At 46.8% G+C, this 16109-nt stretch overlaps 1 protein-coding gene and 1 pseudogene across 1 annotated transcript in view; one reads left to right on the plus strand and one right to left on the minus strand.

Annotated features, from left to right (window-relative positions):
- Nucleotides 1-16109, minus strand: part of ANKDD1A (ankyrin repeat and death domain containing 1A) — a 46184-nt gene that overhangs the window by 16783 nt on the left and 13292 nt on the right. Inside the window, exons 5-9 of the mRNA XM_055319626.1 lie at nt 14128-14232; nt 13327-13425; nt 7759-7857; nt 7273-7371; nt 4797-4895 (exon numbers count right to left, since the gene is read on the minus strand). Of these exons, the coding sequence (XP_055175601.1) occupies nt 4797-4895; nt 7273-7371; nt 7759-7857; nt 13327-13425; nt 14128-14232 (501 nt within the window). The remainder of the gene's footprint in view (nt 1-4796; nt 4896-7272; nt 7372-7758; nt 7858-13326; nt 13426-14127; nt 14233-16109) is intronic.
- Nucleotides 10351-10695, plus strand: LOC129506148 (60S ribosomal protein L36a-like; annotated as a pseudogene).

Genomic DNA, 16109 nt, shown 5'->3' on the forward strand with positions numbered 1-16109 from the left:
GGCCCATGCATTTGCACTTTGCTATATATATTGTGAAAATTGCTCTGTTGTGGATTGTACCGATTTATACTGGCTCCAGTAATATATGACAATGCCTTCTTCCCCACAGCTTTGTCAACACATTTGGCAAAACTTATGGGATTTGTACCAATCTGATGAGTGAAGAATCATATGTCTAGGTAGTATTAATTTGTATTTCTCTTAAGAATCATCTGTATTTCTTTTCTGTCAAATGTCTGTTCATATCCTTTGGCCATTTTTCTCTTGGGTTTTATTTTTTTAAGATTTTTATTTATTTATTCATTAGAGACACACACACACACACACACAGAGAGAGAGAGAGAGAGAGAGAGGGGCAGAGACTCAGGCAGAGAGAGAAGCAGGCTCCATGCAGGGAGCCTGACATGGGACTTGATCCTGGAGACCTAGGATCTGAAGGGCTGAAGGCGGCACTAAACCGCTGAGGCACGTGGGCTGCCCTCTTGGGTTGTTTTTTATGTTGTAATACTTTGCACAAACTCTTATATACTAGAAAGACTCAGACCTTTATCTTTGAATCTAGTTTGTCATTTACCTTTGACGTGGCTTATAGTCTCTTTTGCCAGGCAAAATGATAAACTTGATTATATAAAAATTAAAAACAATCTTTTATTGTATGTGGATTTAGGACAACTCCCCTACCCCACTTTCTCTTTCAGAGTGTTCTTAGCTATTTTGAACTTCAATTGTTTAAGGAAAAAAAAAAAAAGATAAATAGGGGCACCTGGCTGGCTCAGTTGGTAGAGCATGCAACTCTTGATCTTGGAGTCATGAGTTTGAGCCCCATGCTGGGCATAGAGCTTACTTTAAAAAAGATAGAGGGACACCTGGGTGGCTCAGGGGTTGAGCATCTGCTTTCAGCTCAGGGTGGGTGTGATCCTGGAGTCCCGGGACTGAGTCCCACATCGGGCTCCCTGCGAGGAGTCTGCTTCTCCCTCTGTGTCTCTGCCTCTCTCTCTGTGTCTCTCACGAATAAATAAATAAAATATTAAAAAAATAAATAGATAAAACAAAAAACCTGTTTTAATTACATGTATGAGCCACACCTTGCAGCAATCTGATAGGACAAAGGAGGACAGGGCATCCCTAAAAGAGACCAGGATACACCCTAGCTGCAGGCAGGTAATTGGCTCAGAGTATTGGCTCTAGGAACTCGCATCGATGGGAGGGGACATCCATGCTGGAGGTAGCCAAAGACAACCAGCTAGCAGAGCTCTGGTATCTCCTGGACAGCAGATAGAGGTAGTTGATGCTGGTTAATGTTTAGCTGGTATTCATTCAATCAGTGCATATGCGTTCAGTGTCCACTGTGTGCACTGTTCTAGGCTCTGAGGATCCAGCAATGGACAGATGCTCAACCACTGAGCCACCCAGGCGTCCCTAGTTAGTAATTTTGGAGGGAAAAGTACACATTGATCCTTATTTGATACCATAGATATTTAAAGGGAGACAGAACATAAAGACTTCTAACTCTGGGAAATGAACTAGGGGTGGTGGAGGGGGAGGAGGGCGGGGGGTGGGGGTGAATGGGTGACGGGCACTGAGGGGGACACTTGACGGGATGAGCACTGGGTGTTATTCTGTATGTTGGTAAATTGAACACCAATAAAAATTAATTTATTAAAAAAATAATAATAAATAAAATAAAATAAAATCCAATTTTGACTTTTAAAACTCAACTTATTGAGGGGCACCTGGCTGGCTCAGTCAGAAGAGTGTGCAACTCTTGATCTTGGGGTTGTGAGTTCGAGCCCCATGTTGCATGTAGAGATTACTTAAAAACATATAAATAGGGGATCCCTGGGTGGCTCAGCGGTTCGGCGCCTGCCTTTGGCCCAGGGTGCGATCCTGGAGTCCCAGGATCGAGTCCCGCATCAGGCTCCCGGCATGGAGCCTGCTTCTCCCTCCTCCTGAATCTCTGCCTCTCTTTCTCTCTATGCCTATCATAAAAAAAAAATAAATCTTAAAAAAAAAAAACATATAAATAGGGATGCCTGGGTGGCTCAGTGGTTGAGCATCTGCCATCAGCTCAAGTTGTGATCCCGGGGTCCTGGGATTGAGTCCCACATCGGGCTCCCTTCGAGGAGCCTGCTTCTCCCTCTGCCTATGTCTCTGCCTCTCTCTCTCTCTCTCATGAATGAATAAATAAAATCTTTTGGTGCACAGGGGTGGGGTGGGGTGACTGGGTGATGGGCACTGAGGGGGGCACTTGACGGGATGAGCACTGGGTGTTAAGCTATATGTTGGCAAATTGAACTCCAATAAAAAAGTATTAAATTTAGATCAAAATGGCAAAAGTAAAGGAAAATCATAATGTTACTTGCATTATTTGATAGAAACATATCACATTTTTTGTTGTCATTTTCAATAAAAACAAGTTTTTACTGGCACTAAATCAGTTTGGAAAAAAATCTTTTAAAAATTAAACCTTTAGGGATCCCTGGGTGGTGCAGCGGTTTGGCACCTGCCTTTGGCCCAGGGCGCGATCCTGGAGACCCGGGATCAAATCCCATGTCAGGCTCCCGGTGCATGGAGCCTGCTTCTTCCTCTGCCTATGTCTCTGCCCCTCTCTCTCTCTCTGGCTATCATAAATAAAAATAAAAAAAGAAAAAAAAAATTAAACCTTTAAAAACCAATTTATGCAAAAATTAAAGAGAACAAATTATTTTGAAGTTATGGGTAAGGAGATTCACTTTCCAGGCATAGAAACAATATAAGAAAAAGCAGAGGATGGGGCAGCCCTGGTGGCTCGGCAGTTTAGCACCGCCTTCAGCCCAGGGCGTGATCCTGGAGACCCGAGATCGAGTCCCATGTCAGGCTCCCTGCATGGAGCCCGCTTCTCCCTCGGCCTGTGTCTCTGCCTCTCTCTCTCTGTGTCTCTCATGAATAAATAAATAAAATCTTTTTAAAAAATTTAAAAAAAAAGCAGAGGAAAAAAATCAGATTGACTTGTTAAGATCTTCACTCCTTAGGTCTGTGTCTTTTTTTTTTTAAGATTTTATTTATTTATTCATGAGAGACAGAGAGAGAGAGAGAGCTATGGCTGATATCAGAGAAATTACTCTCTGTCCTCTCTTCAATGATTTTTATCGTTTCAGGTCTCTCATTTAGGTCTGTAATTCATTTTCAGCTTATTTTTGTGTGTGATGTAAGAAAGGGGTCCAGTTTCATTATATTGCATGTAACTGTCCAGTTTTCTCAACACTTTTTTTTTTAAAGATTTTATTTATTCATGATAGTTACACACACAGAGAGAGAGAGAGGCAGAGACACAGGCAGAGGGAGAAGCAGGCTCCATGCACCGGGAGCCCGATGTGGGATTCGATCCCCGGTCTCCAGGATCGCGCCCCGGGCCAAAGGCAGGCGCCAAACCGCTGCGCCACCCAGGGATCCCTCAACACCATTTTTTGAGCAGACTTTCTCCTATCATATGTTCAATCCTCACTTATCGAAGATTAATTGACCATGTAATTGTGGGTTCATTTTCTGTTCTATTCCATTGATCTATATGTCTCTTTTTATGTCAGTACCATATTGTTTTAATTACTACAGCTTTGTAATATAACTTGAAGTCTGGAATTATGGTACCTCCAGTTTTGTTTTCCTTTTTCAAGATTGCTCAGGGTCTTCTGTGGTTCCATACAAATTTTAGGAATGTTTGTTCTAGCTATGGGAAAAATCCTGTTGCTGTTTTGATGGGGATTGTGTGAAATCTGTAGATTGCTTTGGGTAGTATGGACATTTTAATATTTGTTCTTCCAACCCATAAGCATGGAATGTCTTTCCATTTCTTTGTATCATCTTGAATTTCTTTCTTTCATCAGCGTTTTACAGTTTTCAGAGTACAGGTCTTTCACCTCTTTGGTTAAGTTTGTTCCTAGATATTTTATTGTTTTGGTGCAATAGTAGATGGAATTGTTTTCTTAATTTCACTTTCTGCTGTTTCATTATTAGTGTATAGGAATGCAACAGATTTCTGTACATTGGTTTTATATCCTGCAACTTTACTGAATTCATTTACCAGCTCTTGTAGTTTTTTGGTGGAGTCTTTAGGATTTTCTCTATATAGTATTATGCCATCTGCAAATACTGAGAGTTTTACTTCTTCCTTACCAATTTGAATGCCTTTTATTTCTTTATGTTGTCTAACTGCTGTGGCTAGGACTTCCAGTACTGTGTTGAATAAAAGTGGTGAGAGTGGACATCCTTGTCTTATTCCTGACCATGGTGGAAAAAGCTCTCAGTTTTTCTCCATTGAGTATAATGTTGGCTGTGAGTTTTTCATATGAAGCCTTTATTATGTTGAGATATGTCCCCAGCAAGGCCAAAGCAACTTGCCCAAGGTCATTCAGTTTGTGAATGGTAGTGCCAGGCCTCAAAGCCAGGTTGTCTGAAAAAGTCCGTGTCTTAACCATAAGGATATACTATTGCCTGTGAACGTACCATACAACATAACAAAAAATGAACAACCAAGAGGCTAGATCTGTGATATAAAAGACCATCACTAAGTCTCAGTGGATTAAAAAAATGGAGAACACGAGCAAATAATTCACTTGGGAGGAAATGCAGCTTGTTTGTGAACCCTGTTGTAGCTAGAAGCTTATCTAACTCTCCCTCACGCTACCAAGTCCCCCAGTCCTGGCCCCCATCCCAACCCCAGGGGCCCAAAGCACTCATCTCTCCCTGCTGTGCTTCACCAGTGAGGTCATGAAGACTTTGCAGTGGGGACCCCCTTCAGCCCAAGATCCCACACTTACATGATCAGCTACATTGGTCTGGCCTCCTGCATGGATGAGGGCTCGGGCCACGTCCTCGGAGCCACCAAGGGCCGCGTAGTGGAGGCAGCTCTGTTTTTTCTAGAGGAAACAGGCAACAGTACAAGGTCCTAAATGCTCCTCACAGTGAGGCTTTGGGATGCATTATTCCATTTGTGTCTCATGACCCCCAGGACTATTACCCCCATTGAGCCCTGAGGCTGGAGAAATCAATGCCTTGCCCAGGCCTGGTGACTAGTAAAATGAGCTCACTGTGGTCTCGGCTTTTCCTCACCTCCTGTCACAAACTCGAGAACATACATGAAAGCCAGCACAATTCCTAGGCTGGTGAAGACATGCAGAGTATACTCTGAGGTTTTCAAAGAGGGGAACACATAAGATTTACCAGTACAGAGCAAACCCCACCTGGCATACACTGCCCCGCTGGAGCTGGTCTCGGCATGTCTGGGCAGGAGCCTAGCAGCGCCAGAGCAAGGGCTTCATCCCCATGGGCCTTCTAAGTGCTCTCAGTCAGAGCCCACCCCTGGCCAAACAAGGATCTCACGTGAGATATCCCACTCTACCAGGCAGATCTCGCCAGGTGACCAACTGTCCCAGGCTGCCCAGACTGGTCCTCAGGACTTCCAGTTTTAAAACCAAGACAGTATGGGGCAAACTGGGATGAGCTGGTCACCTTCCCAAAGTCCTATCTGAGCTGAGTGCCCAGGGTGAGTGAGTGTGAACTAGTCCATCTCCCAATGGGAAATGTAATCACTTTGGGTTAGCCCCACCTTCAGAAACCCTGCAAGGGGTGAGGGTGTCCAGATAGAACATGCCCTCTGCCAGAAACCTCAAGCCAAGGCTAGAGCACAAGGCCCAGCGCAGTGGGCAGTTCCAGCCCTGCCAATGACCACCAGCAGGATATGACCTCCCCAGTCTCTAAACCCCTATGCTGTTACTGCTGGGGAGATGGCCTTGACATTTCACTTCTTTTATCCCTCCCAGTCCTGAACCCTGTGCTGGACACACAGGAAGAGCTGCCAACCAAAGAGCAACATAGAGCAGTTGGAAGGACACAGTTGGGTGCCCTGGGGCAGCTACTTTCTCCCTCTGGGTGGACCTCAGTGTCATTCTGACACCCTGGGGCAGTTAGGGAAGTTCTGCAAATTAAGCATTTTGTGATTTATAAAGTATTACTCACATTTAGGAGAGTTTAACATTGATATTATTATTGAATTTACATTTGCCATTTTGCTACTTCTTTTCTTTTTTGTTCTGTTTCTCCTTGACTGTCTTCTTCTTCTTCTTCTTCTTCTTCTTCTTCTTCTTCTTCTTCTTCTTCTTCTTCTTCTTTCTTCTTTTTAAGATTTTATTTATTCATGAGAGACAGAGAGAGGGGCCGAGACACAGGCAGAGGGAGAAGTAGGTTCTCTGCAGGAGCTCGATGTGGGACTCATCCCAGGCTCTGGGATCATGCCCTGAGTCAAAGGCAGACGCTCAACCACTGAGGCACCCAGGCGTCCCTTGACTGCCTCCTTTTGTGTTAAATATTTTTAGCATACTATTTTAATTCCTGGGCTTTTAAACTATTTTTGTTATTATACTTTATTTATTATCATTATTGCTTTCTTACTGAAATTTAGAACAGAGAATTCCAGACCCTGAAGCCATTCAAATCAGCCAGGAAAGATTATTTGTCATTGATCTAAAAGTAAAAAGCAGAACAAAACAAAAATACTAATGCCCTACCTAAAGAAGGCCACAACACCCTTTGCAGGACACAGAGAGAATTTCCGATAGCTGACTTACGGAGTACAGTAGTGAGAGAGAAAAGAGGCCTGTCCCAGGCCCCAGCTCTGAGGGCTGGTGTGGCCTTTGCACAGTCAGGGCAAAGCTTCCAGGCCATGAGCTCTGGACTCCAGGGAATAGGCTTTTCAGACTCAGCTTTGCTTCTTGCCAGCTTGTGATCCGCAAAAGTCACTGAATCTCTCTAAGCTTCCGTTTCTTCATCAGTAAAACAGGGGTATTTATTCCTCGCAGCAATGTCAAAACGTGACTCTGAGCCTGGGTGGCTCAGTGGCTAAGTGCCTGCCTTCGGCCCAGGGCGTGATCCTGGGGACCTGGGATCGAGTCCCACGTCAGGCTCCCTGCATGGAGCCTGCTTCTCCCTCTGCCTGTGTCCCTGCCTCTTTCTCTGTGTTTCTCTCATGAATAAATATATAAAATCTTTAAAAAAAAAAAAAAACTGACTCCATAGCACCCCCATTTTATAGTTGGGCAATGAGGCCAGAGAATTTAAGTGACTTGCCTTTGGTCACAGAGCTCAGCAGTGGAGAAGCCAAGACCAGATCCCAGGCCTGCTGCCCCAGGGCCCCTATTCACACACGTGCAGGAACCACTGTGGCTGCTACCGTTGACATGGTTAGGGTTAGAGGTCAGAAGCCAAGGGCAGACATCCGTCCCGGGGAGGACTGATTACCTGGGTGAGGGCGTTTACACTGCTCCCAGCCTCGAGGAGCAGCTGCACACAGTCCGCGTGGACGCCTTCAGCTGCTGCGTGCAGGGCAGTCAGACCCTCCTGAAACACACAGAGCAATGAGGATGGCAGGGAGGCCGAGGCCAACCCCTGGGACGAGAGGGACCTCTTGGTCCACGGCTGCAGGGTTCTTGAGCTCCCCACTGCCATGCAACTGAGGACAATACCCTGGGTTACTATTTGTGGTTCCCTGAGCCCGGTACCTGATTTTCTCATGTTGAGGAGCATGTGGGACATCTGCTCCCACCTCTGCATCCCTGCTCATGTTCTCACCCTCCAAGCTGCCTCACCCCTGCTCTCTGTCTATTCCTTCTTATTTCAGAAGCTTCTAGCAGGGGGAAATCAGGCTGCACCTCAGTCTGTGGGTTCCTCAAAAACAGGGAGCTAGCGAGCATCACCCATCTCTGCATCCTCTGGGTGGTGACTCACCGTGTTCTGCTCCTCCAGGTCCAGCCTGATGTCCACGAGTCGCTGCAGCACAGCCAGATGGCCCCGGCTGGCAGCCAGGTGAAGGGCTGTATTCCCCTCCTGTGGGTAGAAGGGCTCCCGAGGGACCAGTAGAATCATAGACCCTTGAGGTCCCTGGGGACCTGCTGGCAATGCCCCTCATTTTACAGACATGGAAGCTGAGGTCCAGAGAGGGGGAAGTGACACATCTAGAGTCACAGAGCAGGTCTGAAAATCTACAGCCCTGAACACTGGGCCAATGTCTCCCTGCACCTGAGAAGTGGGCCCCAAACCATACAACCAGGGGCACTTCGAAGTGCCAAGTCCTAGTCTCTCCTTATACTTGAAGACAGACACAATACTTGGGGGGAAAATCCCTACTTTCAATGTCCCTGTCTAAAGCCAGTCCCTCCTTGAGCCATCCTAGGTCCATCCCTCCCCCTGCTCAAGGCCACAGCTCCAAGGACTCTCTGCACTCAGATTATGCCCAGGCAGCCAGCCGTGTGGCCCAGTTCAAGATGGTAGCTTCACACTGAATAGTGTGGCCATGCTGACCACACTATTCAAAACTGCAACTCCAGGGTGCCTGGGTGGCTCAGTCAATTAAGCATCTGCCTTCACCTTAGGTCATGATCTCAGGGTCCTGGGATCAAGCCCTGCTCAGTGGAAAGTCTGCTTCTCCCTCTCCTTCCGCCCCTCCCCTGACTTGGGCTACTGCTCTCACTCTCTCTCAAATAAATACATAAAATCTTTTTAAAAAATAAAATGAAATAAAACTGCAACTCCCACCCTTGTTCTCCTGACCCCCTGATCCTGCTCCATTTTTCTTTTTTTTTAAGATTTATTTATTTATTTATTTATTTATTTATTTATTCATAGAGATGCATAATGAGAGAGAGAGAGGCAGAGACACAGGCAGAGGGAGAAGCAGGCTCCAGGTAGGGAGCCTGATGTGGGACTCAATCCTAGGACTCCAGGATCATGCCCCGGGCTGCAGGCGGCGCTAAACCGCTGCACCACTGGGGCTGCCCCCCTGCTCCATTTTTCTTTCCCTCTTCTCCTGAAGCATTGATAACCTAACACTATAATTTGCTTGTACACTATGCTTATTGTTTATTGTGTGACTCTTCCTGCTAGAACACAAACACCCAAAGCACAGGGATTTCTGTCTATTTGGTTCTCAGATGTTTCCCCAAGTGCCTAGAATAGGGCCTGGGGCACATGGCAGACATTCAATAAAATATTTGTTCAATGAGTGAATGCTTGATGGAGAGACTGACGTGTGTCTCCTGGAACTTGAGAGCCATAGGGCTGGTAGTTATCTCACACCTGAGAAGTCTAAAAGTGACAGTGACAGAGCCAAGAGAGGTGGCTCTACTGGGTGTGGCAAAACGGCACACTGTTCTTTGTATCAGAAGAGGCTCTTGCCAGAGGGCAGCCTGGTGGGGTTGTCCTTAAAGGGATATTTCTGCAGGGGTGCCTGGGTGGCTCAGTGGGTTAAGCGTCCAACTCTTGATTTCAGCTCAGGTCATGATCCCAGGGTCATGAGATTGAGCTCCATGTCTGGCTCTGAGCTTGGCAGGGAGTCTGTTTCCTTCCCTCTCCCTCTGTCCCTCCCTCTCCCCTCTAAAAATAAATCTTAAAAAAAGGGGGGGGACTTTCTGCAAAGGACAAGTGGATGATGAGGACAAGAGGAAGAGAGCTGGGATCCCTGGGTGGCGCAGCGGTTTGGCACCTGCCTTTGGCCCAGGGCGCGATCCTGGAGACCCGGGATCGAATCCCACATCAGGCTCCCGGTGCATGGAGCCTGCTTCTCCCTCTGCCTGTGTCTCTGCCTCTCTCTCTCTCTCTGTGACTATCATAAATAAATAAAATAAAATAATTTTTTAAAAAAAAAGAGGAAGAGAGCTGGAAGGGGCCAGCCAGAGAAGTATGTCCCTAAGGAAGAACCACACATGGATAACCAGAGCAGAGGCTCTTGAGGGAACCTGCAAAATCATCAGAAGGCCAGCTTTAGCGATCATCATACCCAGAAGGGCTCTAGGACAGATTTAGCTACACCAGTTGTGAGGGCTTCTAGCTCAAGGTCTTTTCCTCTGCCCTGGCCTGTCTCAGCACCTTCCTAAGGAAGGAATCAAGACATTCACATTAGGCCAGAAGTCTTCAGGGCCCCATGAGGGGATGAACATATTCTGATGCCAAAGCAGTACTTAAAGCAGTTATAGACATACCTCATGATAATCCATACATACATAAAACAACTATATCTTATGGGATAGAAGAGGAAACATTTATATTTCTTCTATGATCATTACCATCTTGTGTTAATAAATAAAAGTTAAGTTTAAAACAAACCCCTTTGGGGATCCCTGGGTGGCACAGCGGTTTGGCGCCTGCCTTTGGCCCAGGGCGCGATCCTGGAGACCTGGGATCGAATCCCATGTCGGGCTCCCGGTGCATGGAGCCTGCTTCTCCCTCTGCCTGTGTCTCTGCCTCTCTCTCTCTCTCTCTCTCTCTGACTATAATAAATAAATAAAATAAATCTTTAAAAAAATAAAACAAACCCTTTCTCTCTGCCCTGATAGCACTCTCACAAACATAGCCAACATTCCTAAAACCTGCAGGACTTTCTGCAAGAAGTGTGGCAAACACCAACCCTACAGAGTGACACAGTACAAGAAAAGCAAAGATTCTCTTTATGTCCAGGGAAAGCAGCATTATGACAGGAAGCAGAGTGGCTAAGGTGGGCAGACAAAGCCAATTTTCTGAAAAAAGCCTAAAACTACAAAGAAGATTGTGCTGAGGCTTGAATGTGTTGAGCCCAACTGCAGATCTAAGAGAATGCTGACTATTAAGAGATGCAAGCATTTTGAACTAAGAGGAGATAAGAAGAGAAAGGACCAAGTGATCCAGTTCTAAGCTTCATATTTTGTTATGAAGACAATAAAATCTTGAGATTATGTTCAAAAAATAAAATAAAATAAAATGATCCCCTCAACGACAACAACAAAATGTACCCTCAACAGCTTTGCTAGCTCCTTTCCCACTCTCCCTGCAGATGTGTGCACAGCTGCCTAACAACTGCAAGCAAGGACCAGGCTGTGGGGAGGTAGCCATGGTGTAAAGTCTGCATTCAAGGAAACAAAGGAAGTGGTAAACCATGAGGGCCCAATACCTACCCCGAGGTAGCAAGGCTGCGGAGATGGAGGAGGCGGGCAGGTTTTGTTTTCCTCCTGGGAAGGGCCCCAGGTGGCTCAGTGAGTTACGCATCTGCCTTCGGCTCAGGTCATGTTCCCAGGGTCCTGGGATTGAGCCCTACCTGCATAGAACTCCCTGCTCAGTGGGGAGTCAGCTTGTCCAGCTCCCTCTGCTCCACCCCCCCCCTTTCTTTTTTAAAGATTTTATTTATTTATTCATAGAGACACAGAGAGAGAGACAGAGACACAGGCAGAGGGAGAAGCAGGCACCATACAGAAAGCCTGACATGGGACTCGATCCCGGGCCTCCAGGATCACGCCCTGGGCTGCAGGCGGCGCTAAACCGCTGCGCCACCAGGGCTGCCCTCCCTCTGCCCTTCATGCTGGTTCTCTCTCTCTCCTCTCTCAAATAAATACATAAAATCTTTAAGTAAATAAATATCCACATCTTGCTCTTTGAAGGTGCGGGTGGCACAGACCCCCTAACAGAGCATTCTCACTCTATCTGAGCAAGGCAGGGATTTCCGAGGCAGGAGAACCGGGCAGAAGGAGGCCATAGCATTGGGCAGAGTGTCCTCTCCTCTCCTGTGAGGATGTCCAGCCTCTCCACTTCTGGGATGCCTTATCAGCAGCTCTTCAATGTTCCCAATGGACTTAATCACTCCCTCTGGGCTCTCAAAGCCTCCCTGACATCATAACACCTGTGGCATGCCCTGTGTTGTCATGGGTTCTCACAGTCCATCTTAGCAGGCTGTGGGGTCCTAGCAGGAGTCAGACCTTCAGTGGCCCAGAGCCTTGAAAAGCATATTACTACGCCTCCCACCCAATGAAATTCAAAGTGAAAACACTTTTCAGCTGCAAATACAAAACTTAAAGGGGCATGCAATTTTTTAAAAAGATTTTTTTTAATTCATTTAAGAAAGAGAGAGAGACATCATGAGCGGAGGGGAGAGGCAGAAGCAGATTCCCTGCTGAGCAGGGAGCCCAATGCAGGGCTTGATCCCAGGACCTTGGGATCATGACCTAAGCCAAAGGCAGACACTTAACGGACCAAGCCATGTAGGTGTCAAGAGGGGCATGCAATTTTAAAAGCTTCTTTCTAGAATTTCTGACTACAAGATTTTGGGTAAGCTCATCAAAATTGGGCTTTGCTTGTTTTCCAGTTTTGGTGCTTCTACCATCCTGGCCCCCTGAACATGATCATGTTTTTAACTCCTAGGTAGATGCGTCCTGGCAGGGGCTGTCCTTTACTCCTCTCTGTACTCCCAGTTCCTGGCTCACAGCCTAGCTCAGAGCATGACCTGCTCGGCCCATGTTTCCAGAATGAAGGCAATCAACCTGATCTGATCCGCAGGACCAAAAGGATGAGTGTGCACAACTGGATTCGGTGCAAACCCCCAGAGCTTAATGCCCAGGAGGCAACTTAAAGAGAGGGAGCAACCCAGGGCTGCGCATCAGGCTGCTGGTTCCAAACCAGGCTCAACTTTTATCTTGCTGTGTGACCTTGGCTAAAGGCCTTTGGAATCCCCTCTTTGGACCTCAGTTTCCACAACTATAAAATGAGAAATGTTGAACAGGTCCTCAAGGCAGGACACTTCCAATTCTAAGACCCTGTGGTACATTTGTCTGTGACCCTGTCACTAGCTTATAAGTAGAACTCTATCCTGACCTAGTGTATTAATCAGAAGATTAATAATGCAGTTTGTCCCTTTACTGGAAGCACTGTTTAGAATTTGCTGCAACATACTTGGCTCACATTCACAAGGCTCACGGACATGAATCATTTACAGGGCAGTCCCCTTAGGCCCAGCCCTCCTCTTCCTCAGATTAGTGATATCCTGCTTGTAAACTCTCCACCCCCAATGAACTGCTTCCTCCTCTGGGCTCTCATCCTATTTTTACCATAACCATAGTAGATAACTAAATGACAAAGAAAGTAAATAACCAGCAGGCTTGCTACCACCACCCCCTGACTCTTCCCCTCACCCCCAACAATAGACAGCCCCAGGGGCATGACATTCCTGCTCAAACCCATCCCAGGCAGCACCACCAGCTGATAGATTTGCCATCCTGGCTCCCCATATCTGATCACAGCCTTCTACTAGGGTTGCAGCTCAGATTCCTTGAGTGAAAAACTGTGTCTTAGATATTGTTGTGTTCCTCAGGGGCAGCATGGACTGGGCCCATAGCGCGAGCTCGAAAAATCGCTGCTGGGTGAACATCGGACACTCTGGTTCTTGAGCCACTGGCCCTCCAGCATGCTGAAGTCAAAAGTAGGCACAGGTAAGCTGCCAGCACCCACCCTGGTCAGGAGCCCAGAGCTTGGACCTGCCCTGGGACCCAGTGACAGTACCTTGTCTTTCACACTGTGGTCACAGCCAGAGCCCACAAGGAAGTCCAGAGCATCCAGCTGCCCATGCTCAGCAGCCCGGTGAAACGCTGTCCTTCCCAGCTGCCCAGGGAGGGGAAGAAAGTGACCCTTCTGCACCCTGTAGTAGGCATGCCCACCCTGCCCACCTAGCCAACCACTCAGGGCTTGCAAGGGCCTCTCCTGCCCCAGAACTCTCCCTGGCCCCCTCATTCTACACACCTTCCCTAGAAAGCCCAGCCCCAACTTTCCAGCAAGACCTACTATGTGGGGTCTCTACCCCACTGAAATCCTTCTGTGGTTCCTTGCTGCCTACTGAATAAAGGACAGATTTCTGAGACTTGAAGTCGGTGGAGATTCCCATGAGGGGCTCCCACCAACCCTCTGGCTCTCGCTCCCAAAATTCCAGTCCATCTGAACTCACATGCAAAGGGCCCCTTTCCACCTCTAAAGCTCTAACAATGTTCTCCTCTCTATTTACAAAACCTCCCTGCTTTGTAATCTTACCAACAAAATCCAGTTCATTCACTAACTGCCACCTCCTTTAGAAGGCAGAAAGGAGTGGCTCTGTCTGGTTAGTCCTTATCAGCACCTATCTGGGGGAACAGACCATTTCCTTCCTGTGTCCTGCTCATTTGTGCCCTATTACCCCTTCTAGACCAGCAGTTCCCTAAGGTGGGGCCCAGTCAGTACTAGCTCAAAGGATGCATTCAAAGAATGGGCAGGAGTAGCCCTAGGAACCCCAAACCCAACGGGAAGGACAAACAGCCTTGAGGCCACTCTCACCTTGTCAGCACGATCCAGGGGCACATCCTCCAGATCCTCCATTATGAATGCCAGCACCGGCACGTGGCCTTTTTGTGCCGCACAGTGAAGTAAGGTGAAGCCGTCCTGGAAACAAGACCAGGGTGGTCCCTATCTCTATGAAGGGAGGTTGTTTCTCACACACTGACTGTCCCCCAGATGGTGAGTGTTTGCAACCCAGAACACAGCTTTGCCATGGAAACAACACAGCACAGAAATGGAGATGGGCCCCCTGGGGAGGTGCCTACTCAGCTTCACAGGGACTGGTGGGAGTAAGGATGCCAGAGTTCAAATCCCAGCTCCAGCATTTATGAGCAATTCAGTGTGGTCTAGACCAAGTTATCTGTACCTCCATGAGCCTCTATTTTTCTCCAGGTCAAAGTAACCTGTGACTACCTCAGTGGGTGACTGAGGGGGGTTGTACAGCATCACTTACAGGAAGTTTTTTTATGCACTGAAAAACAACTCAGGATGTAAGGTGAGGCTGTATAGCAGTAACAGTCCCCAGGATACACCCCCCCCCCATCAATACACTGTTATAAAGTTGTAACCACTGCTTGCCTTGATACAGCCCCAAATGAAAAACGAGGTGACTAAGGGCCCAGTATCTGTCTCTAGGAGGTCACCTTCTAACCTGGGGAGAACTGAGAACTGATGGGGTCTGCAGGGACTAGGATGTGTTAAAAAGCAAATAGATCCACAATGGAGTCACTTGTGCTAAGGTCCACCCACATCACCAAACTGAAACTCTTTTTTTTTTTTTTAAGATTTTATTTATTTATTCATGAGAGACACAGAGAGAGGCAGAGACATAGGCAGAGGGAGAAGCAGGCTCCCTGAGGGGATCCTGATGTGGGACTCAATCCCAGGACCCCAGATCATGACCTGAGCCGGAGGTAAATGCTCAACCACTGAACCACCCAGGCATCTCCAAAACAGAGACTTAATACCAGACAAATTGCAGCTGCAGCCTCTCAAATAAGTACTCTTAACCTGTGAGTCTGGAATTTCCTGGTAAACACTAGGGAAGAGGTCCACCTGACAGACGCCACCACCCCCCGCTGGTCCCCAAAGGAAAGTGATCTTGCCTAAAATAATCCACTTTTTGCTAGAATAACTTCCTTACCCCACTTCCTTTTGCCTATAAAAGTCTTTCATCTTGTACAGCTCCCCAGAGCTCCTATTTGCCACATGGGATGCTGCCCAATTCATGAATCATTGAATAAGGCCAATTGGATCTTTAAATTTACTCACTTGAATTTTGTTCTTTAACAGAGGGGAGTGGCCAGAGTCGGGAGAAGGGTAGGCAGGAAGAAGGTCTCTTGGCCCCACAAGCAATATTTAAGTGAGGGAGGTTTACAAATCCTATGTTTGTAGCCTAGAGCTTCTACCAAGGCCTTGCATTATAGCTAGATTGTTTGGAGCACTGTTTTTCAACTAGGTTGCAACCATTGATGGTCATAAAAATCATGATGTTGTACATCTGGACAGTGGTTTGGATTACACTGGAGTAAAATTTGTCAAGTCTCAGTGAATATAAACTTAAGATTTGTGTATTTCATCGTGGGTAAAGAAATTCATGTTATGCATGCTGAAGTATTTAGAAGGAAGTATAGTGATGTCTGTAATTTATTTTGAAATGCTTCCAAAATTTACAAAGAACTCTCAAAGCTCATCAATGAGATATTAAACAACCCAATTAAAAAATCATTTTGACGCAAAGAAGATACATGGATGGCAAATAAGCACATGAAAAGATTATCTAACATCATTAGTCAGTATTTTTTTTAATATTTTTATTTATTTATTCATAGAGACACAGAGAGAGAGAGAGGCAAAGACACAGGCAGAGGGATAAGCAGGCTCCATGCAGGGAACCCGATGTGGGACTCGATCCCAGGTCTCCAGGATCACACCCTGGGCTGCAGGCGTTGCTAAACCGCTGTGCCATCCGGGCTGCCCCA

Source organism: Nyctereutes procyonoides, unplaced genomic scaffold (genome assembly GCF_905146905.1).
Source record: "Nyctereutes procyonoides isolate TBG_1078 unplaced genomic scaffold, NYPRO_anot_genome, whole genome shotgun sequence".
NCBI classification, from domain to species: domain Eukaryota; kingdom Metazoa; phylum Chordata; class Mammalia; order Carnivora; family Canidae; genus Nyctereutes; species Nyctereutes procyonoides.